This window comes from Megalops cyprinoides, chromosome 5 (genome assembly GCF_013368585.1).
Source record: "Megalops cyprinoides isolate fMegCyp1 chromosome 5, fMegCyp1.pri, whole genome shotgun sequence".
NCBI classification, from domain to species: Eukaryota; Metazoa; Chordata; class Actinopteri; order Elopiformes; family Megalopidae; genus Megalops; species Megalops cyprinoides.
The window spans coordinates 19,463,536-19,486,972 of NC_050587.1; the positions used below are offsets into that span (position 1 = coordinate 19,463,536).

Here is a 23,437-nt window from a genome sequence, read left to right on the forward strand (position 1 = left end):
CCCCATTAAACGAACCTTTGATTCGTAACACCAAGCAGAATCCTCTCACATTATAGGGCTTGAACATAGCCACGCAAACCTTTGATATTTAACACCTATCATAAACCTAATCTTTACTTCCCTGTCAAAGTCATTCAGATTTTTTCACTATTTAGATGTTAGATAAATACTTTGAAATAATTTCTAGTAACTACTTCTGTCAGCCTAATCAGGACTGAAGAAAATGTCATAATTTGTGATTAGATATTTAAGATATATGGCATAGGGGTGCATTTTTGTCTGTCAAACAAATGATTTATAAATTCTCCTCAACTGCTACTTCAGAAAATCAGCGCAAACCTCCACTGACATGCTGTTAATTTTCTCCCTACAAACTTGAGCATTGTAATTGGACTGTCACCTCTACGCTATAGATTTTTTTTTTTTTAAGTGTGCTGTCCTTTAGTGTTAAAGGCAGCAGGCATCCAATGCTTCAGTCTGGTTCCTTTTGGTGTTTGTGTTGTGTTGCGTTTACGTTGTCCCAGAGCACGTTATGCCTGTTCCTTTGTGTGTTATCAGGATACACCCCACGGTGTCAGCTGCTGCAACATCCTTTGAAAATGCTGCTTTGAAACAGGCTCTGTCATGTGCTCGTGACGCGGTGTAAGATCTGGCCAGCAGGGAACCTGGCTGTATATCTGTGGGCCACTCCAAAAGTCTGAACAGGAAGCGAAGTGCGTTTGCAGTGTGAGGGGCTTCTGCATGCACCCTCTCCACTCCCTCAGAGATGGCGCACACCCACACGCGCTCACACACATCTTCACACATACACCACTCCGTGCCTGCATGTGCTCAGTGCATTCCTAATGGGGTGGTGAGGCACAGATTGGCACTGCCACTTAAACAGGATCGTTTCTAGTTCAGTGCCAAACGTCTGAGTAATAATTGCTCCCGGAATCTGTTACAGTTTAAGATCTGCAGGAGAGCTGTTGACTGTCGTGAAAAAAGGGAAGAATGAATGAGGAGCAGACAAAGTGGCACATTGCTTTAAGGGAGAATGTTTTCTTCTGTTGTCTTACCTCCTACACATCTCTCTGATCCTCACTGCAGTGTCTTCCTCTGCTTAAGTTCTCCTCAAAAAGTGCTACACCAGCGCAACAATCATTGCAACAAGCATCGGCGTCAGGCAACCCTGAAGCTGTCTCCCTGCCCAGAGCACACACACACACACACACACACACACACACACACACACATAAACACACACACGCACACACACACACGCACACACACATACGCACACATGCACGTCAGTGTTCATAAACAAGCACACACCGAAACGTTCCTCCAGATGCACTGACACATCCAACCGGCCCTCGGATGCCATCAACATATTAGAGATAGGAAGGAAGTTCACAAAGCAAAAAAAAAAAAAGAGATGACAAAATCCAATCACAAACGACTGCCCACGATTGGTTCCCTCAGCTGCAGGCCATTCGGACGCAGCCACCCCGGAGTCAGAGAGTAATTGGGGTTTAATCACGGAGGTCCCGTTATCGTAGTGACACATCTGCTGGAGCGATTTTGGTCGTGGGTAGCCAGGCCACAGAAGGGCAAAAGCTAAGAGGCCCAGAGGTGAAATCACCACCAACAGGAAGGAGTGATGGGGGCAAAGTGGTGTTGACCCCTTCGTGCCTCCAGGGCAGGACGTTGAGGAATTGCGTTTATTTATGAAAAAAAGTATCACATTCACACGCATGCCTGCGTCGGAGCACGAGGCCGGCTCTCTAGTCTGCAAATGCGGCGGCTTTAATCAACAGCGCAAGAGTGCGAAAGTGTTCATGTTAAATTAACAGCGGGGAAATAATGAGGCCCTCTGGGTGTCTTATCTCTCCTTCGCTCCTTCTCAGTCTCCCACCTTTTTCAGAGATTGCTGCCTGTGTGATCAGTGCACCGCTGCACGTCTGTCTTCACAGCATTGGAAGCTGGCATGAAGCATGCTCACCTCTTTAACAACTTCTATTTCTTCAGTTCCTTGATGAGATCTCGATCATGGAAAAGTACCTTTCTCTCCAATGTACAATGTGTATGAAGATTATTGTCCCTGTTTAGGTAATGTGGGAAGTTTATCTATATTTAGCAAGTAGAAATCATATCCTCTTTTTTCTTACCATTACCAATATTTTTTTTTCTTTTCTCACTGTGGAAAAAAAATACACAAACACACACATACATTTGCAGAGAAACTCTTGCTTTAGGCAAAGCTGGCATTAGCACAACAGCTGCATTTAAATTAGTCAACTTTTGCACCTTTAACTTGTCATTTCCAACTCACAGCTGGAAGAGGCAAGGAAGTCAATATGTAACCCTTGACAGAGATATTTCACTGCTTGTTTTTCATACTTATTCCCCTGCTTGTACTTAAGCAAACTGGGCATATATTGCCTTACAGGAGATCTCTTTTCTAATAATCATGGGCTTTTTTTCAGAATCTGTCCCGAAATAATCTCCCTGTTAGATTTCCTTGAGTTGATCTGCTGGGCGGAAGTTGCCTTTTCAGCTCTTCCTTCCTTTGGACTCACAAGAGCACTTTGAATGAACTCGCATGTAAATGAATATAACATAACAAAATGGAGGTCAGTATCAGGGGGTTGTGAGGGTAGGGCTTTAACAAAACAAAAACGGCAAAAGATATGAACGCAGTAGATTAAAGTTAAGAAATGAAACCAAATCCCTGCTGTCATTTGTTTGAGCATAATTCTTGGCTCTTTGGGATAAATTGTCTGCCTGGTCTCCCTGTTGACAGTAACAATGGGGCAGTGTTCACTGAGACACATGGGGAGGCAGGGATTAAATGGTGTCCTGTCATCCTTGTCTCTCCCGGAAGCCCCCAGGGGGGAGGCAAGCAGGCAGGAGGCGGGAAGCAGAAGCGAATCCATTTTGGAGGGGGAAGCACTCAGGCTCTTCCTGTTATGACAGGAAATGCACGCAAATGTGCATCCTGGCCCCTCCCGTGGCAGGGAATGAGGCTGTTGTTAACCTTTTTTTCTGTTCTCCTCTTTCTTTTTCTTTCTTTCTTTTTTTGCCCACATTTGAGTTCTCAAGGTCTCGTGGTGTTTGAAAAATGGTAGGAAAATGTGGCAAAAGAAACATGTCTTTGGAAGAAAAGCAGAGAAATGGCTGAAAATGGACTATTTAAACTATATCCAGGGTGATTAGACTTTTAACACAAAAAATTGGGACAGAAAAGCAGTCAGACATTTTCAGCCTCTCACCCCTTAAAATACTACTATTGATATATAGCCAAATCAATACAATTTTGCCACCCCGCTATGCAACAATTTGTATGTAATACAGTGAGTACTATAATACAGTACTAATAGACAGAATTGCATTGGTGTAACAAAGTTTCATTGATTTTATTGTATTTCTTATGCCTTGTTAAGCATGGAAAACATAATGGATGATTTGACTGCTGTGAAAAACCAGGGTGTTTTCAGGACATGTGGCAAAAAATCAAGATATTTTAGTATTTTTCAGATATTTGTAGGAACACCAGGACACTCGCCTCAATATCGTGACCAAGTGTAGGATCTGGTCACAGTAACCCTACTAAGAAAGTGAAATAAGGCGTGAGGACAATAAAAACATATTGTTTTTTAATGAGATAAAAAGTGTATGTTTGGTTTTTTTTCACATTCTTGGCAGGTTAATATTAGTAAGGGATTTTTTAAATCAGAAATTGTATGTGTTTTGATGATATTTTTTCAAAAGTTATTGGTTCGTTAAAGGTACCCCAGCCATTCGGGTCATTTTAACTACATGTGTGACTATTTTACAGCTCAGAAAAAAGTATAGTTCAGCTTGTGAGAATGGTGACATAGCACACATGGGAGCAGTGACCAGGTTTTTGACAGAGGTTTTAACAGAGGGCTGTGGATGTAGAAAAGCGAGGGGTCACACTCACAGTTCTGGTTTGGCACCTTTGTTCTGTTCTCGTACTTCCTGTAAACACTTTTAAGTGGTGGTGAGGGTGCAGCAACTGACATTTTCTGTAATTAGCTCGGCTCCTAATTCTCAAACTGGTGCTGTCATTGATAGCAGCACCTGATAGAGCTGATTCATTGTGAGTGTGCGACAGAAGGCGTGAAGGGGCACTGGCAGACTGGGGTATTGCCTGTGAGACGGTAAAGATGCTGGGTGCTCGTAACTCACCCTGCAGAAGAGGACACGTAGCCGTATCAGGACCTTGGGATGCTGTCGACGCCCAAAGTTCCGTGACTGAGTGCTATATAGGTCACTTTCAGCCTGTGAGGTCATGGAGGTCTAATTTTACCCAAATTGCAGTGTAACGTTAACCCGTATCCAGCAACGGACTGAAGCTTAAAGGAAACACAGAACGCCTCAGAGGAATTCTCTTTGAATATTTCCGGTTAATCAGCGTTAGCCTGTTTTCTCATCCCTAAGTAACAAAATAGAATCTCAAGGCATCTTATAACTGCTGTATTGTTGTGGTTGATTAGGTTTAAGTTACCTCATTATTTGGCTTTTTGAGAGGAACACATTGCTGAAAACTATGCCAGGCTGTTAGTTGTCTGTTTGTTCATATCAACATGTGATCTTAAGAAGAAAGGGCCTAGACTTTAATTGTGTTAGTGACACTTGCTATGAGGTGCTATCTGGAAGGTCAGTTATATAATCCAAGTAATAACAACTGCATTCCTCTGTGTTTTCTTCCTTATCCAAGCGTGAGTCACAGACCAACCTATCAAACTGTGTGTGTGTGTGTGTGTGTGTGTGTGTGTGCTTGCGTGCGTGTGTGTATGAGAGAGAGAGGTTTTTCACTTCGTCTCTTTCACCCACTGCGTCCATGTCACCTTCCCAGAGTGTGATAGGAACCCGCTATGTGCGTGTGCGAGTGTGAACCGCTCTCTGCACGAGCGTATGCGTGTCCTCTCTGAGTGTAATCTGAGCTGCGTGGGCGTGCGAGCGAGGTGTCCAGTGAGTGTGATCTGTACCCTGGCAGAGAGCGTTTGTGTGTGCCAGTGACGTATGTACCTGCGTCAGGTGGGGGGAGCGTCAAGCGCTGGCCACGGAAGGCTCATCGTTTGAGCTGGTTCTGGCCCGCTCCGGGGATTAGAGGCTTGAAGACATCCCTTTTCTGCCAGAACAAGCATCTGAGCTTCAAGTGGCTCAGCAGTGTGTGCACAGTTTAAAGAACGAAGCAGAATAAAGCAAAACACGGGAGTCAGCCCTCTGTCCAAGCAGCCATAGGTTCACAGTCATCCACACTTTACAGTCGTCCCTTTTTAGTGTTACTGCTTTAAGTTTCCCAGCAATGTTACTCTGTAAACTATAACCACTCAGTCTTAACCTACGTCCAAAAAAGAACACGGCTGAACGTGAAATTAATGGTATTTTCTTAATTAAATGCGATGTTTTTCAGGTTTTAACTGAAAAGGGATGTTTGAATTCATTCCAATGGCAGACATTCATATTGCTTTTCTTTTGTAGACAGTGGTTATAAACATTTTATGACAGACTGCGTCCTGCTACGTGACCTTAGGTTCCCCATTAATGCAAAGCCTGAGTCTGTTGGTGCTGCAAAGCCTCACAGTCACTGTACAACCAGAGAGCCCTTATCGTCCACATTGCTTTTGATGGGGTGCTGGAGGGTATCTGAAGCATTCTCACTTGCGTTTCCACCCAGGTACGATGCCTTAGTGCTCAAAAGAGGAAGAAAGGAAGATGATTTCTGCAGTGACAATTAGTCACTCTGACTTGCCCGCCAGTCATTTAACTCCCCAGACCTTTGTTCTAAATCTGATTCATTTTGTTCATTATATTTATTTAAATGCTGCACTGATTTTCGTGCCCGGGAATGGCATTCCACCCTAAAATGAAGCTTTTCAGAAAACAGGGAAGGTGTGACGGGAGTTAGAAAGGAATTCCTCTGTAGCTCATTTAAGCTGAATGGATACACTTCTATTCTCTTGTGCTGGAAGTCACCCTGGATAAGATCTGCTAAATGAATGTAATGTAATGTCTTTATTTTGCCATAAATTAATAACCAATGCAAAACAACTGGACATTATTAGAAGACCTGGAAACGTGCAAAGATGTGGTAATACCACACTTGATTTGCAGATGTTGTTTTAATACTTCATTTTAAGATTAACAGTGCAACATAAATTGATGTAATGTGATTGCCACTCTCACATTTGACTTCTAGTGAGGTGTGTGACAGATGGTTTCAGTTTGTTGTCTGCACTGATTTACCAGGCCTCCTGATGCAATTGGGAGAACATAAAAACACACTGTAAAAAAATCAGGTTAGAAAAAATCACAGTTTAATAAAATCAAGCTTAATTCTGCAGTTCATTTGCTTAAAGATGTTCAGAAGCGTACTCAAAACCAAATCTCTTCTGACTGGTTGACCAGGTAATTGGTGGCTATCATTTGCTAAGGCAATCCCACGAATAGAGAAAAAAACAGTGAGAACAGCCAATTTATGAAAGCAGCCCAGCAGACTTTCACCTTGAACTTGCTATTTTTAAGCTTACTGGGGCATGTAATGTGCGAGTAAGCACTTGTCCAGTGGCTTTTTCAAAGCACAGTGTCTGTAACCAGCAGAGTAATTTACAACATGCTCATTTCAGGTAATGTGCCTTAAGTTGTATCCAAACGCGGAACCCATTCATAAAATAGCTTACTCATTCATGCACCTGTCCTCCAAAACCACTGCAGGAAAAGGTACCTATTTTTTCATTTACCATTTACATTAGTAAGATTACATAAGATTGCCAATGGACTCCCAGGATGAGATGCATGAATACACTCAGTGATACACAACCCTCTGTGTGTCATACCCGCTCCCAGTCAGCCAGCTCAGCCACGCCCAATTCAGCCCTGCTCAACCTCACCTGCTCATCAAGTGCACCTGTAACTCATGAGTCAGTCAGTTCCTGGCTACTTAAGGACTCAGTCTGTGTTGCCTCATTGTGAGGTATTGTTCTTGAGACTCTAGTAAGCCTGTACTCTGCTATACCGTGTTTGGCTGCTGTTATTCTGACCCTTGTCTGTTCTCTGGACCTTGTGTTTGTTAGATCTGTTTGTACCGCTGCTTCCCTGTTACCGACCTGTTTTCACCCCTGACTACGATTTCTGTCTTCGTATATTAAAAGAAAGAAAAGATTTTTGACCGCGCTTGGATCCCAGTCTGTTTCATTACACTGTGAATGTTACAAGTGGGCATGATGGCCAGATTCAGCGTAATGCCAGTACACTTTGCATGTGACTGAATTCATACGGCTGTTGCCATATTTCGTTTCTTGCACAAGGCTGTTGCATTCAGGTGTTGCAGAGAGAGTGAAACAGTGCAGCACTGCGGTTAGATTCAGTCAGGGCCTGATGTGTACATGCACGACTTGGGTTGTGTGTATGCGACCTGTCGGTTGATGTGAGTTACCTCATTGCTGGAAAAGCACAGCACAGGGCTGTGCAAACAGACAGCGAAACAGGTCTCGGAGCAAAATCGTTTGCCAACGTGGTTTCTGTGGGAGCTCATTAATGTCGTCTGGGTGTGTTTGGACGTGCATGCCTGGTGGAAATGGTTTGGATTATTTTTGGGAGTAAAATTCAGCTTGCTTTTTTAGTTCATGGTTACCAGCCAAGCATATCCATCAAAATCATTACAGCATTTTGGCCTATAGCATTTAATATGGTTTAATTTGGTATAAGTAGCAATTATTTAAACAACAAGAGCATTTAAAATGACCAATCAACCACTGGCAACCATTATTTCAATATCTTACCCCAGTCTTAACCAAAATAAGGAATAGTTTGGTGTGTTTACTTTAAGGATGCATTTGAACAGTGTGTCAGTTGGGATAAGAAGTCATGTCTGTAATCGACACTTATGGACAGACTGCTGTATCTTTCTTTGAGAGTAATGAAAACAGATCTGCTTAGTGCTTATTCACCAAGGCAGTGTATGCTCAGCACCTTACATCTCAAACAGGCACTGAATGCTTTTTGCATAGTTCATCACGTTCACGTTTAGAAGACTTGACAATTTTGCAGAAAGAAAATGGAAACCTTGCATTTCTGTGCCTTTCTGCTAAACGTTAGTTACAGAACTCTAAAAGCCAATTAATCTCAGCGTTTCCTGTCCCCGTCCTCCCCCCTCCAGGTGACGTTTACGAAAAGGAAGTTCGGGCTGATGAAGAAGGCCTACGAGCTGAGCGTGCTGTGCGACTGCGAGATCGCCCTGATCATCTTCAACAGCACCAACAAGCTGTTTCAATACGCCAGCACCGACATGGACAAGGTGCTGCTCAAGTACACCGAGTACAACGAGCCGCACGAGAGCCGGACGAACTCGGACATTGTGGAGGTAAGCCAGCGGCGGCATGGTCAAAGTCTGTTTCGCAAGTAATAGCATTTCCTTGATTTCTGAGCTGCTGTCAAGGAAAATAGATGAGGCATTATGACACAGTATTGCCCCCACCTGTCAATTGTCTTGTTCCCCAGTTGCTGTGGTTTTATTTCTATCTTGTGATGTATGTGTTTGTCACTCCGGCAACACATTGCCACCTGTCACCTGCAGTAAAAAAAGCTGCACATTGCAACTTGGCCCCTAAGCCGGGGGTGGTGGGGGGGGGTCATGGAATGCTAAACAACAGCGTCAGGTCGAGGATGAAGAGGAAATCTCTGACATCTCCTCAGCCCAGCAAGACTGTTGTTATGCAACAGGGTTTGAGAGGATGGCCAGGTGTCAGAGAGGGTTTCTGCTGAGAGACTTAAGTTCTCACTGGCTCATCGCCCGCCCCGTGTGACACGTGACCGTCCGAAAGGTCGCAGAGCAGGTGCTGGGCCCGTGTGCGAGACACGGGTGGCAGGGGGTTAGGAAATTTATGATTCCTGCTGTTGGGAGATGCAGGGTCCATTCCTCTGGGCGCAGAGGGGAGAGAATGCCCCCGTCTGTCCTGGTGACAGCAGATGGCAAGTAGATGCACCTTGGTCTCGGGCCTTTGGTGAACCCTCTACTTTGGTGTCTAATTTAAGTGCCAACCCACCACGGTGGTAAAACAAAAAGACAGAACTCTATTAATGGCTCTGGTGATAGACAGGCTGTGTAAAAAAGATGGCATTTATCGTGTTGTCTAGACACTGGCACCCATTGCAAATCTTTCCCAGCTGCCATCATGTATTGAGATGTGTTTATTTATTTATTTATTTATTTTAGTCAGCATGGGTGACTGGCATCGTACTGATTTCAGTGAAAATGCAGGTCTGTTACCTGTTAACTGAAAAGTAGGGGTGTTTTTCTTTCTTGTACTATTTTGGATACAAATTTTAATATTGCTAACTCTAAAGATTTAAAAACAAAAAGTATTTCATGCAATGAAACATTTTGTTTTTGGCAGCAAAAAGCCCTCTGTGGTTAATGGTGGTGAATGTACTTGATATTTGCCCACATATTTCATCCGCAATTAAACACTAGTGTTACTTTTGTGCTTCATGAGTGCAGCTTGGAAAATTCAGCAATCTGCAAAATCAGTGAAAATAACTGTGTGTTGACAAATGGAAAACTACCTGTATTTAGGAAGTAAGGACAAACGCTGATTGAATCTAAGTGGTGGTCAACTTCCTGTTGTCAATGTAAGTAAGATGTGCTCAAGAAGCAAAGGGACGGGGGGGGGGTGGGGGGGTTGGGATTGTGTGAGCGGGACGTGTGCGAGCAGAAGGTTCAGTCAACAGCGCCATCCCTAACATTCAGTTGTAGGCCTGGAGTCAGCAGGGGAAAGCGATTGGGGGGGGGGCTGCGTGGGTGGCTGGAAGAGCGGGGCCGCTACATTGGCAGGGAGGCTCAAAGTCATTTGCATGTCTTTGCCTGATAATTAGCGATGCTGGCGCAACGGCGCAGGGGAGCCTGAGAGTGTTTACGCGCTCCTGAGGAGCTCGTCTCCCCGGGCACTCTTCCTGATCCTCCGCAGCGCACAGCGGGATTGGGGGGGGGGGTGGGGGTCACAGCTTTCCCTCACGTTCACCCCGGCAACGGCGGCAGCCTCGTGCGCCGGCGCGTGTCAGAGAAGCAGGCAAGCGTTCACCCCAAGAAACCGTCTCAGCCGAAGATCGCGACTCCCGAAGGACTTCGTCACTCCAAATCCACCCAAGCCTTCTCTTTCAAGATGTAATCATACAGCCGATTCAATTCGCTAATTCGGTACTCAGACATCGTAGGAAACTTAAAATGTACAAGTAAAAAAAATGCGGCACTGATTGATTGATTTAAACATTACTTTTCTATTTAATTAATCTGTCAGCTGGTTGGTTGATTAATTGGTTTATTGGTTGATATAAAAATACATATTGTGAATCAAAGCTGCAGATGAGTAATACGGTACATCGACCTACATCTACATACAGTAGATCTATTGATAGCCACACCTCTATAAATTGCTGATTGTGGCATTTGTTAAAATGCTTTGTCTAAGTCATCACTTGTAAGTCTGTCACTTAACGCGCTGTCGTCTTTGTTGTGAAGCACCTGGCTTTGGAACTCACGCTGGTTTCGGTGACAGTACCTAGCTGTATTTGAAAGGGCACTAATGATTGTTTACCTTTTTTGTGATCGTATTGAAATGGCGGCAGGGGCACGGAGGCATCAGCCTGCCCAAGCGGTGGTGGCAGCAGCTCAGATTACCGCATACTGTGCGGACGACAAAGCTAGGCTGCACATGGCCAACCACATGGATGCTATGGCAACCCTGCTGGTGGGGGGGGGGGGCAGCATTGGCAATCCCGTTTTCCCAGATTAGCATAATCTGAATATTCTCCCTTTAATCCTGAGGAGCAGCAGCAGCCTGGGCCCTCGTCTCTCTCCTCTCACCTACGGAGAGCGCTGAATGAGTAGAGAGGGGGAGGAGAACAGAGGCAGGCTGTTAATTATTTCCAAAGGTCACGCTGTTAATGACTACCTGCCCGGCTAATGAGATTCTGAAAAGCTCCCTCTTTGCTGTGGCTGACCTCATGTGTTTTGTCTTGTGCTCGGAGGTGTGCGGAGCCCTGCAAGGTTTCATCTCCCCGCCTGCGGCTTGGAAGAAGAGAAAAGAAAAAAAAAAACTAATGCACAAGAATTCACGAGAACTCGATAAACTCCTTGTGCAAAATTTAACTCAGTGGCGTGAACTCAGCAGGGAGATACTTTCAGAAGCATGAGTAACAGGCAGTTGATTAATTGCCTTTGTTTCAGGCTAATTTGCCTTAAAAAAACAAAAAAAACATTTTCCTTCATCTTTAATGATGGACTGCACATCGAAGTATTCCTTTGAATCTTCAGTTGATGTGTAACTAAAAATGTTTGTTCCATGTGTGATGTCAGTGCAGGGACAACAAGTTCTGTGGTGTCTTTTGCTATGCTGCTATTTGTTTCTGTTCATTTATTAAAATGTGTGGCATGTTTACTACATGTTGAATCCAGCCATGTTGAACGGTTTTCCTTTTCAAAATTAGGATTAAAGTCCGAATCAGCTTTGTCGGGCTAAGTGTATTAACCTTTTGACTTTGGTAACATAACAGCAGGGTTTGGCAAGGACAAGTATTTGCTGCTACTCCAGTGTTGAAATGAATACACGAACTTGCCGTTCACACTTAGGAATTACATGGATTTGTTTTACTTCAGTTTGTAAGTGAAGTTAAAAATTAAGATTCCTAGAATTAAACTGAAAATAATAACTGAAATAATTGTGCGTATTAAACATGAACTGGTTCTGTTGTACTGTAGGTATTTGAGGTAGTTTTATGCCTCAGTTTTTTTGGTTTGGGGTTGTCTGAGGTTGTGTGACTGAACACAAATGATAGAAATAGACATTGTATTAATGCACAGACTGTGTGGGCTTCCTCTAAACACAGCACCATGGCCAACACCAAAGTATGCAGGGGAAAAAAAACATGGCCGATGTTACATGCCCGTGAAAAATCTCTACACCCTCCGAAGCTCTGCTGGTCAGGAATTTCACGGGCAGAGAGAGAGCCTTTTGTTTTTGCCCATAATCTTACAGGCCCTCTTTTCCACATAGTAACAGCTTGTTGTATTTCGGCCTGTTTGCCAGGGGGCTTGGTTATTTATAAACCCAAGAACTTTTCGCATTCTTACCCTCATTTCCCCTCTTTTTTTTTTTTTGTCTCTTCACCGTCGTTCAGATTGAAGCCAGCTGAGTGGCTCGCAGCAGCGTGCCTAAGTGAATGCGTTTCAGACGCCCAGCCTGGAAGCTGACTCCGTCTCCCCTCCTCTCTTTGTGTTTTTGTGTTCTTTCCCTAATAAATGCCTCAAAAACCGGTAGTCGTCTAAAAATAGAAAGGAGCGCAGCTAAAAATAGACCTTGGCTTGCAGTCGTGCCAAGGAAAATGGAGAAGAATGGGCGTGGAGCAGCAGTCTGAGTAACCGAGTTCTATTCATTCGGCTCCCCCCTGAGAGAGCCACAGATGATGAAGTGCCCTCGGCCATCACAGGCACAAGACAGTGCACTCAGCACACTGGCTGCTGGGAAACCTCTGCCCACCGCTTTTAGTATTATATTATTTAGAGTAAAAAGTATTACATTATTTATCCAAACTATTCTTTTTTGGTGGTGGACACTTAGAGCACCACTTTCTTAAAGTCTCTGATGGTTGGAGGAAAATGTGGGTGCAAGCATACTCTGTACCCCCTGGCACACACACACACACACACGCAGCCATGCGCATACCAGTATGAGAGCACACACACACACACAAACACCTCCAAACACAGACACACACCAACACAAACACACAGATAGGTGCTCACGCATGCTCACATGCATACTTAGAATATGTATGTGCACTTTTACACGGCAGGCGAAAATGGTCTTGGGTGGGACTGTGGTCGAATCAGTAGATTACAGCGGAACTCTTCTGGTATGGCGTTCTCTGTGGGAGGGTTTGAGGTCTTCCCTTTTAAGACTGCCAGCGCTGCCAGTTTGTATTGATCTGCTTGGTATGAAATTGTTAATGCCCAGAGGGGGGCAGATGGTGTTGTGTGGCGTCTTTGAGAACTAGGCCATGTATTTCCTGAGAACATTGTGATCTATTGGAGTTCCTACAGTGTATCATCTGAACTGTAAGCAGATGTTCCAGTGTAAAGCCAGATTAGCTATGAAAAGGAACCACTTCCTTTACAGAGTTATTACCAGTGTGTAGAGTCTGTTTGATCATTTAGGAATTAAAGCACTCATGAAAATATTTAGGTTTTTTAAGAATAATATATTCGTTTTGAATTCTCAAGCACTAAAAACAAGAAGGCATTCAGAATGGCTTGAGTCATTGATTATTAGAAATGTTTTTAAGTAACACATCATTTCCATATGAGTTTAAAAGTGTCTCATGTTTTATTCTGAGTGAAATAGTGTCCTGAGATACACACAGTGTGGTAGGCTTTAAAACATGCCAGTGTATTGCTCGCTCCTTTTTACTGGGATTTGCGCTATTTCACTGTTACTTCCCTGTTCAGAGTTCATCTGCTTGTTTTCTCAGGTGCGACACTAAACTGCAGCCACACTGCTGTCATGCTGCTGTACATTTGCTCTATTTTTTATTGTTCATGAAACCGTGTGGAAAAATTGGAAATAATGGAGATCTGTTTTTACGCCCGTAGGTGTGGGGCACACCCCCCCCCCCCAGTCCCCCACCCCCAACACGCTGTGAGTGTGGACAGGGCGTGGACAGGGCCGCTCGGTCCCGAGAGGTCGAACGGCATATCATTGTTACACAGGTCTCGGCCCCTTTCCTGCCGTTGCCCTTGATAAGGGCAGCCAAGACAAAGGCCGCTAACTGACGGAGAAGGGGAGGACCAAAAGACCCGCCACAGCCCGGGCCAGAGCTGGGAGCTGTCCCTCTCACACCAAGCCCACCCCCCCCCCCATGCGTCATAGACCCCCCTAACTGAACCCCCCCTCCCCGGTGACTGCAAAAGACTGGGGTCACAAGTGCTCTCGTTAGCCAGCCACACTGAGTGGCATTGTGTCCCTCTAGTGGATTACTGACAGTTCTATATGAATAACCTTTCTGTATTTTCCACTGGAGATGTGGGAAAAAAAATGAAGAAGAAGGAGAAGGAGAAGAAGAAGAGGAAAAACTTTAAGCGTGCTGACTTGTCACGTGGGCTGTAAAAAGAAGCAAACTTACTGTATGCCCTCTTACATAAGAGCGGGGGCCCTTGAAACCGTGTGACATACGGATCTACACACTTCCAAGTTAGTGGGGATGGGCGACAACAACATGTCTCTGCCATTCAAGCTCATTTTGTTTTATTATTATTTATTGCTTTCTTTTGTTGCCGTTGAAACTGATGTTCTTTTTCCTTTGTGATCATATTACTTTTCAAACCATGCAAAACTACAGTCATCGGCTATGGCTTTCCTGCCTATTGGTGTTTGAGAAGTGGATTAAACAGATTCACTACACCCACACGTATTAAATATCTGAAGCCCTCTGTTTTTCTGTTTGGCTTATCCTGCGTGATCCACAGACAGCTGTAATTGCACATTTAAGTGCGTTATTACCAAACACACAGGCGCTTGACTCGGGCCGTTAATAACATGTTTGGGCCTTTGATCTTTTATTATAGCGCACAGAAGGCAAATTACAGTAAAGTCACCAGCGCCACTTTTTCAGGCCGTGCCCAGCTGCTGCAGCCTCCAGGCCGAGCGGATCAGGCCGCTGGAGCCGCGCCAGCCCGCTGTCACACGGTGGCAATGTGACCTGCTGGGAGACAGACGTCCCCTCCCCCCCACACCCCGTCCCCCTCCTAGTCATCCCTGGGCATGCCTCTTGCAGGATCCTGGCACGCTCCAGCCATGCCCAATAAAAGCGGTGGCACTCCCGCTTTCCCTCCCATCTGCTTCCAATAAGCTCCCGAGCCGCGCTCGAGCTCTCTGATGTCCGCCACCGTGCCGAGCAAAGTGGCAGGCTCCCAGGCGGCCTTCCCTCCTCCCTCCTCCCTCCTCCCTCCTTCCCTCTGCTCACAGTCGCGCGGCTGAGGGAACTTTGAATTTCTTTCCACTGTTTATTTGATCACTTCTCTTTTTGTCGGGGAGAGCGATTCTGGCCGTGCCCTGAGACCATGCGCTGAAAAGCAGCAAAGATGGGCTGAGCTTGCTCGCGCCGTGAGGGGAATGAGGGGGGAGGGGGTGGGGCACATGTCCCCAGAACCACGTGGCGTGCTCTCCAGACTGGCCCATCTTGACACAGTGCTCTGTGAGAGGGAACGTAGCTCCAGGAAGTAACATGCGATGGGAATTCTTGGAAACCAACAGAATATGAAACCCCCCCCCCGCTGTGTATGTCAAATGCATTAGTTGGTTCCTCCAAACTGTAAACATGATTAATGATAAGAGGCAGCGCTGCTAAAATGCTAATCTGATGCCTCGACCAAAGCTCTGGGCTTTTCTCCCACAGAGCTCAAAGCCCCTGCAATCAGCGTTAATGAGCGCTTTGTTTTCCAAAGGCTGCACTATTGAACCATGGTGCAGTGTCAGTTCAGTCTCTGCTGCTCTGATCCACACAAAAGCTGAGCCAGACAGTAGGTTTCGATGTTGTGACACTGTCAAGCCTGTTTTCGACTGGGCCAGAGACAAAGCCGGTGGGAACCACCTGCGCTCTCGTTGGTCCAGCCTTCGCAAACACCATATCGGCTGGACGTCCAGCCCTGACCTGGGCAAGCATGAAGACTGCCCACATATGGCAGGCTTAAGGGCAGTGAGATGGGGGCGTTTGACATTCTGTGTCCAGCTGGATCCCACTCAAAATGTGCCCGAAATACCGGAGCGGTGGCATGATTGTCTGTCGGGTCCTTGCGGTTGGACACCCGACAGGGAGTTCAGAGATTACATGGTCAGTCATGGTCACCGTGTGTTACTGGCCCAAAGGTTTCTGAATTTCATCCTGCACAGAGTGGGGGGGGGGGGGGGGGGTATTCCTCGTGTGAGCTGTGAAGCACATAGAATGGGGTCACGATCATGAGAAGCACGACTCTGGTAAATGGGCACCAGCCACCCTCGTGGTACAGAATGTCAGGAGGCCTGTAAAAAAATATAAAGATCAACAGAACAGGTCACCCTGACGTGTTAGAATGACATTCGTCTAAGAGACAGCAGGGCTGAGGGTTGGACCAAGACATGCCCTTGGAGGGAGGAAGAAGGAGGGCGGGGTGGGGAGGTGTGGTTCAGGAAAGCCAAGTCAGCGGCTGACCACGGAAGGCAGGCCCCTTTCTGAACTAACCCGTACTGCCCACCAACGTCACACGCGCCCTGCCGCAAATCTCCGGCTGAAGGTTACTGATGATGGGGGTATGTAGGACACTGTGTCTACATTCGGCCTGGCACGGAGAAGTGCGCTGACAGGGCAAACCAAGAGGGAGAGTGATGAAGAAGTAGTTTAATTAGGAGCGCGCCTCTGAACGGGTGGGGGTGGGGGTGTGGAGGGTGCTGGAGTGGGGGGAGGGGTTGTGAGGAGGGAGGAGCCACTTGGCTCTTTGAGTTTTTTTTCCCCTCTTTGCTCTCTCCCACTTCCAAGAACCTCCCTGTTTTCCATCATATCAGACTGATTTCTCTTCGGCAACAATCAGGGAGGGTTCACCTTGAAGAGTAACCCTTTAAGCCAGCAGTCTCAGACATTAGCGTCCTTATTCTGTATTACAAGATATATTTCAGAGGTCTTCGGGCAATGTAAAATGTTTGCACCTTTTTTCTTGAAAGGCAGAATTTGCATTTCGGATAAGCATATTAACGTTTTCAGCTTAACGAGTGTACTTCCTTCAGTTAATATCCACCGCCGTTTTGGAACTGGAGAGCGGTTTTGGAGTTCAGCTGTGTCGCCCAATGGCATGTTTGGTGTTCCACACTGATGTCACGCGTCTCTGACCGACGATGTTGGATGGTGGCAGAAGCGTCCTCGGGGGGTGAGGTGGCCGAATGCCATTTCGAGCCTGGGGGGGGGGGGGGGAGGGGGGGGGGGGGAGGGTGTTGGGGGTGGGGGCTGTCACAGATGGCGTGAGGCGGGATCTTAGGGCCATGGGGGGACACCAGTGGGAGAGAGAGAGCCTTCTATGGCCATGCCCCTTCGCCGGGGACAGAGATTGGCTGCGCCCTGACCCCCACAGCCCACCGCCTGCTCCCACCAGGGCCAGGCGACAGGTGCGGGCCCCCCTCCAGTGACAGGTGCGGATGTCTCGAATGAGTGGCATTGCTGCAGACTGGCCATGCGAACTGCTGAGCCGCGCCGGAACGCCGAGCCAAGCCGCGTGACTCCGCTGTCACTCGACGCTCGCACTTTCCACTCGGCCGCGCCCCGACAAAGACCCCCCAACCCCCCCCCATCCGTCTCCCCCAGGAGGGCGGCTCTCAGCTCCCTGCCAGGGACGGTCTCTGTTTCAGAACCTCACGCTGCGCTGAAACCCGTTTCAGAGAAGCAGCGCCGTGTTTTGCTGCACATCATCTGTCGATTACAGGACTGGCTACTTGCCACCCCCCCCCCCCCCCCCCCCCCACTGTGGGTCAGTGAAGTAATTTAAACTTCAGAAAAGAATAATCATACATCATGGCTACATTTGTGGTTTTCATTGTAGACATTGCAAACGACGCTGCCTGTTTATATATTACAGTAGGTACAGGCTATGTAGTTGGTTTATGTGGAGGTGCCTTCTAAATCAAAGGTCAGAGGTAGAGGTCAAAGGTACATGCACTAATATTCAGCTCATTCATTTTGTTTCTAATTTATGACTAATTAAGAAGTAAACGTAGAAGGAAAAAAAGGGGTAAGGAAAAAGGGAGTTGGGAAAATATTGGTCCCTTTGGCACTTGACTAGTTCAGCCTGACAGAACTGCAAGCTGTCAAGTTGCCAAAAGAAAAGAAAAAAAGAAAAGCAGGTGAACGCACTTCTCACTCCCATATGTTGTAATTATGACGCGCTCGTCTCACAAACGAGGGGCTCAAGGCGAAGCGCCGCTAACCTGTCTGAAGCTCCTCGTTCCCCTCACATCAAATAAAGGCTGCTCCAAAGTAGATTTAATTACCGCCATCTGACGCGGCCTCGCACATGAAAGCCGCGCGGGCCCTGTGAAGAGCTGGCTGCTCCGCGCAACGGCGGCCCGATAATATTACCCCCTTACATTAAACCTCTCTTTGCTGCAGCCAGTCAGTCTGGAGGAGAGGGCTTTGATGACACGTCTAACTATACGCTGCGCTTCCTTTCATCCATCTTACAGAATGAGACAAATCAGTACGGCTCCCGGGGTACCTTCTCTCCGCTCTTTGCGGTCCTGCGGAAATGAGTTGTTCGTCTCGAACTCTGAACGTGAGCACCGAACACGAGCATGCTCTTAAAAAAAAATGATAATAATGTTAAATTGATCGAAAAGGGAGGACGCCGCAGGCCTGTCTCCGTTCAAAAGAGCATCCTGATATAGTGCTGTCAGGAGGGCCTGAGATTTCTGCTAGAATGTGGCCATCAGGTGGCCAAAGAGGAAATTGCCCCCGTGAAGCTTGGCACTGTGCACAATTCAGGGACTTGGGGGGGGGGGGATTGATGGGTCACGCTTTCAGTACGTGCTCAAAAGCATGAGTCATTTTGCCTTACATTCGTGTTTATTCCTGCACCTTTTCTGTCATGCTCTAAGCCCGTTAACCATCCTTTCATTTAGTTCTGAGGGGATTGTTCATTATTTACTGCTCCACTTTGAGACAATGCGTGTGCTGTTTTCTGGTGCAGCATATATATTTTTTGTTTAGATACACTGAGGGATTCCATTTTGACTGAGGGATTCCATTCCACTGAGACTTCAGTGCATTGATTGCTGTCCGTGTCTCGTCTCTGTAATGAGTGAAGCTGTCCCTTCATTCACTCCCCTGACGTATGCAGTTTTATTCAGTGGCCTTGCGTCTTCTTTCTTCGCAGACTTTGAGGAAGAAGGGCTTAAATGGCTGCGACAGTCCAGACATCGACGCCGATGACTCCGTCTGCCACAGCCCCGAGTCCGAGGACAAGTACCGAAAGATCAACGAGGACATCGACCTCATGATCAACAGACAGAGACTATGTGTAAGTACTCCCTTGGCCTTGGTCCTCTTCCTCTTCCTGTTCCTCTTCCTTTCCGTCTCGTCTCTGTCCTCCCGTACTTCCAGCGGAACCTGCCAAGAGATGAGCAAGAGGAGGAAGCGAAGGCCGTGGGAGAAATACATACAAATTAACAGTGTTTGGCACTGTGGTCAAGACTCCTAAGGCACCTTGATGTTACAGTGGTCATTGTCTATGCCTCATCCATTAGAGCCCACAGAAAATTTCAGTGCAGAACACAATACAAATGACAATACAGAATACAAATGAGAAGGTGCCATGTGGTTCTGTGTTCACCTGGATGTGCAAGTGTTGTGCTTTTTCATGAAGCACTGAACGAGGCGTCGCGTTAGCATTTGAAATCCATGTCGATCAGATATAACGGGCAGTCTGCTCAGCATTTTTCTGTTTTTCGTTTAAATTAAAAGGTAAGTACAATGTGTAAATGATGACCACTTCTTTTACATTTCACCACACATCTGTGAAGGTAATTGATTTAATGCACATTAAATTTGATTTGAACCTAATCAAAGGCATCATCTGTATGATTACTGTGGAGAGTAACATTTAAAATTTAAGTACTGAGACCAAAAATGCTACGAAACTACAAAGTGAGAAATCATAACAAATGAAAAGTAGATGAGGGTTGTGGTGTTGAAAGGGAGAGGTTCAGGAGGTAGCCATGGAGACTCCCGTTGCCACTGCTTGCAGTTCAGAGAGTGATCAGTGTGGCGACAGGGAATGAGTCGTGGCCTGTAGCTTCCGGCTATGGAGACGATCCGTCCCAAACCGGGAGGGACGGCGCACAAATCGACGGCCTCCCCCGGAGGGGGGGTGGGGCGCGCCTGAGAGGACGGGCGTGGCTGTCTCCCGCCTGCCCGTCCTCTCCTCCCACTCGGCCACAGAGCCGGCTGGTGGCGGGGCAGGGAGGGGGAGGTTATAGAAGGGAAGCGCTCGCCAGGCGGTAATTAAAGAGCGCTGTGGGTTGTGACCGAAAAACGAGGGGGAAAGAATGAGAAGAGAGGAGGGAACGCTAAGCTGCTAGCACAGGGGCCTTTGCTGCTGATCCTCTTAAGAATAATATTTACCCAGCTAAAGGAAAGAGCCGGGCCTGGCCTTGTAAAGAAAAAAAAAAAGGCAGGGGTCAGATCCAATTTCCAATGGACCTTCCTATAGATGGGTATTTATATGGCCAGAGGACACATGGCAGCAATTAGAAGGCTATATGCACTTCCCAAAGATAACATCAAGCGGGGATGATTTCCACTGTGTTATTAGGTTATGTCAGTACACGAGCGGGCAATAAACATTAAAGCGACGCCGTGAGAGCCCCGTGGCCTGGGACGCCATGACTGAGACGGCTCTCTCTGGAGACCTCACCTGCCTTTCAGTAACTGATTTTCGGCTGCTCCGCCCCTCCCCCCCCCTCCAGAAACAAGGATGTACAGCTTTTACGCATAAGGGGAAAAAAAACTGGGCTTTGTGTCGGTTGGAAGAACAAGAGTCTATTCTGAAAAGTTTCTGAATGCGCCGTGCTTGATTATTAAGTAGCACGCCGTGCCTGCTTATCGAGGGCACGTCTTTGTCAGAATTAGAAAGCTATGACCACAGCAGGGGCCGCGCCATTTCAGAGTGTGCTTCGCATCGAACTGGGTCAAGCACGATGCGTGATGCTGCAGATACAGGAGTGAGGCTGTGAGTGTGAGGGAGAGCAAGGCGGAGGCTGCCCTAATCTCATACACAGCAAGGTGGCCTTGTCGGGGTGCGCTTGTCCAGGCCTGTTTAATGATTATCGGTGGTGCGTCTGCCACCTGAGACACGAGAGGGGAACACAAAGCGCCCCGGACCACTGTGTCTGGACACTGCCCGAAATGTTCCGAGAACAAGGACGCTATGCTCCATTGAGAGAGTAGCCACTGTGGCCCAACCCCCTTAAACACTTTTTATGTGCTAATTCACCTCAGGTGAAGTGAAAAAGTAGATATCATCAAATCGCTTATAATAAATACAATTTATACAAAATTTATACAAATATATATGTATATGTAAGGTATATATACATATATATATATATATAGTTTTTAATTTATCAAGAAACAGCTCCGTTATGTTTTTACTGTCTGAGATGTCATAATCATCCGTGCTCCCCATGTGGGGCTACCTGGGCCAGCCTGGTGTCTGATCTCTGCTGTTTCTGTCTCTGTTTCCTCTCTGCCCTTCAGGCTATCCCCCCCTCTAACTACGACATGCCAGTTTCCATCCCTGCAAGCAACCCCAACAGCCTGATCTACAGCCACCCAGGCGGTTCCCTGGGCAACCACAACCTCCTGCCATTGGCACACCCCTCCCTCCAAAGGAACAGCATGTCTCCCGGAGTCACGCATCGCCCACCCAGTGCAGGAAACTCAGGTACGGGGTCAGGTCAGGTCGATCACAGCAACCCAAAAACCTTCAGACTATTATAATCCATCTAGAATTGCAGACGTAATGATGTTCATTGGTGAAAAGCATTTAATGTTTGTTCAGATCTGAAACATATTTTTCATACATTTTCATCCACGCATTTCAACAAGCACATTTTTTTCTGTACTCAGTACAGAACTATTTTTTCCTGTATTTGCAACTGTACTTTTTATGAAAACGCAAAAGGAGTCTGCCCAACGTTTTCATTTTTCATTTTTCTTCCTTCTTCCGCGCCCGGTCAAGGTTTCCCAGTTTGGAACCAGTCGGTTAAACGTCATCTACCCAATACAGTGTCTGAAGTCATCTTCCCAAAGAGCGATTCCAGAACCAGCCAGAGAGCCCTCTCTCTCTCCTGGGGAGTTTGGCCTCTTCTATTAGAAGCTGTCTCCAATCATTCGACAGAGGAGAAAGATTTTTTTTTTTTGCTCTTTCAAACTTCCAGTTTTGCGGCCTAATATTTTACTGAAAGGAAGTTGGGGCAGCTCGAGATTTAGCATAACACATTACCCCCAGACATTTCACTCTATATATATAGAGGAAGAGCGTTTATGGTGACATATCTGTGGGCAGTTTAATCCTTCAGTCGGTTTGTTATTATTGTCTAAAAAGCTCTATTTTGTCCTCTGGTCAGCTGCTGGCTGCCCACACGCTGAGCCCTGTGATTATCCTTGGCTTCCTCATACAATTTGCTTCATATTACAGCAGCATAACTAAATATGATTTTTGGCTGTGCTAGAGATGCCCAAACCACACAGACTCCCGACGTTAAAAATATGCCATTTTTCTTGGACACCGTCGCGGGCTCGGTGAAGCCATTTCTAGAACGCGTAGCCGGTGGAAATGGGTTGACCTGAAAGATCTTTTTTTTTTCCACTGTCTCCCACAGGACTGTCATCGGAGTCTGGGGGGGGGGGTTGTTAATAACTGAAATAACTTAGTTTGACCTGTCATAACGCAGGGAATTGTGGGAGGAAGAGGAAGCTGAAATGAGTAGCGATAAGTCTTCCCCTTAAGTGTTTCCCACTTTTTTTTCTCATTTAATCGTAGGTGGCCTTATGGGTTCAGACCTCACCAACAGTGCAGGCACCAGTGCTGGTAAGAATGACATACACTTTCTATACATTTGTTGTCTCAGTACACTGGCTTTCCCGCTTCATTAAAATGGATTAAGAGACATATCTTTACTCAACGGACAGACTTCCCCTCCGGATGTTTGCTCAGAATGCGGCTTTAGGGTCCCGCGGTGAACGGCTTCACGTTTGGTCAGTCAAAACAAAATCACATTACAAGTCTGAAAGAGGTTATGTTTCTAATTTTTTGGACAGAGACTGCTCAAGGTAGTCTTGCAGTATTTTTCCTTTAATATGAAGTGGAATTGGAATTAAGCAGACTAGATCGTCATTGAGTTGTAAACTGCACTTTTGTTTTATTGTTGTTATAAAATGACAGAAAAATGGACAATGTAGACTACTGTTCATTAACGACAATCATTACTTTCATGTAATATAATGGCAGTAGATGTTTGTCTCTCTTCAGTGGAGAGGTTTATCTACACATTATCCTCATAAGTAAACTGTCAAGTTGGGATGAGAGCACATTCAATTTGTTGCAAATTAAAAGGTGTTAAAATGTTATAACAGCCTCTCAGAAAGGACTTTCCAGTTTGTTTTCTGGCCTGTTCATAACTGACGGAGACGCTCCAGATGTCTGAAAGGGTTAATGGGCAGGCCTGGTGTGGAGCGTGGCACTGCGGGTGGTGGCCAGTGTCGCTGCCCGCAGGCTGAAACGGCGTTTTTGTGCTGTGCGTGCTGCCGGCGACATGCTTCGGAGCTCAGAGCAGATGTGTCCGCTGTCACCCCA

At 46.4% G+C, this 23,437-nt stretch overlaps 1 protein-coding gene across 8 annotated transcripts in view; it reads left to right on the forward strand.

The window, feature by feature from the left end:
• Positions 1–23,437, forward strand: part of mef2ca (myocyte enhancer factor 2ca) — a 69,026-nt gene that overhangs the window by 35,258 nt on the left and 10,331 nt on the right. For all 8 annotated transcript variants that reach the window (XM_036528326.1, XM_036528331.1, XM_036528330.1 and 5 more), the window contains 4 exons: positions 8,171–8,374; positions 18,956–19,099; positions 21,337–21,523; positions 22,625–22,672. In XM_036528326.1, the coding sequence (XP_036384219.1) occupies positions 8,171–8,374; positions 18,956–19,099; positions 21,337–21,523; positions 22,625–22,672 (583 nt within the window). The remainder of the gene's footprint in view (positions 1–8,170; positions 8,375–18,955; positions 19,100–21,336; positions 21,524–22,624; positions 22,673–23,437) is intronic.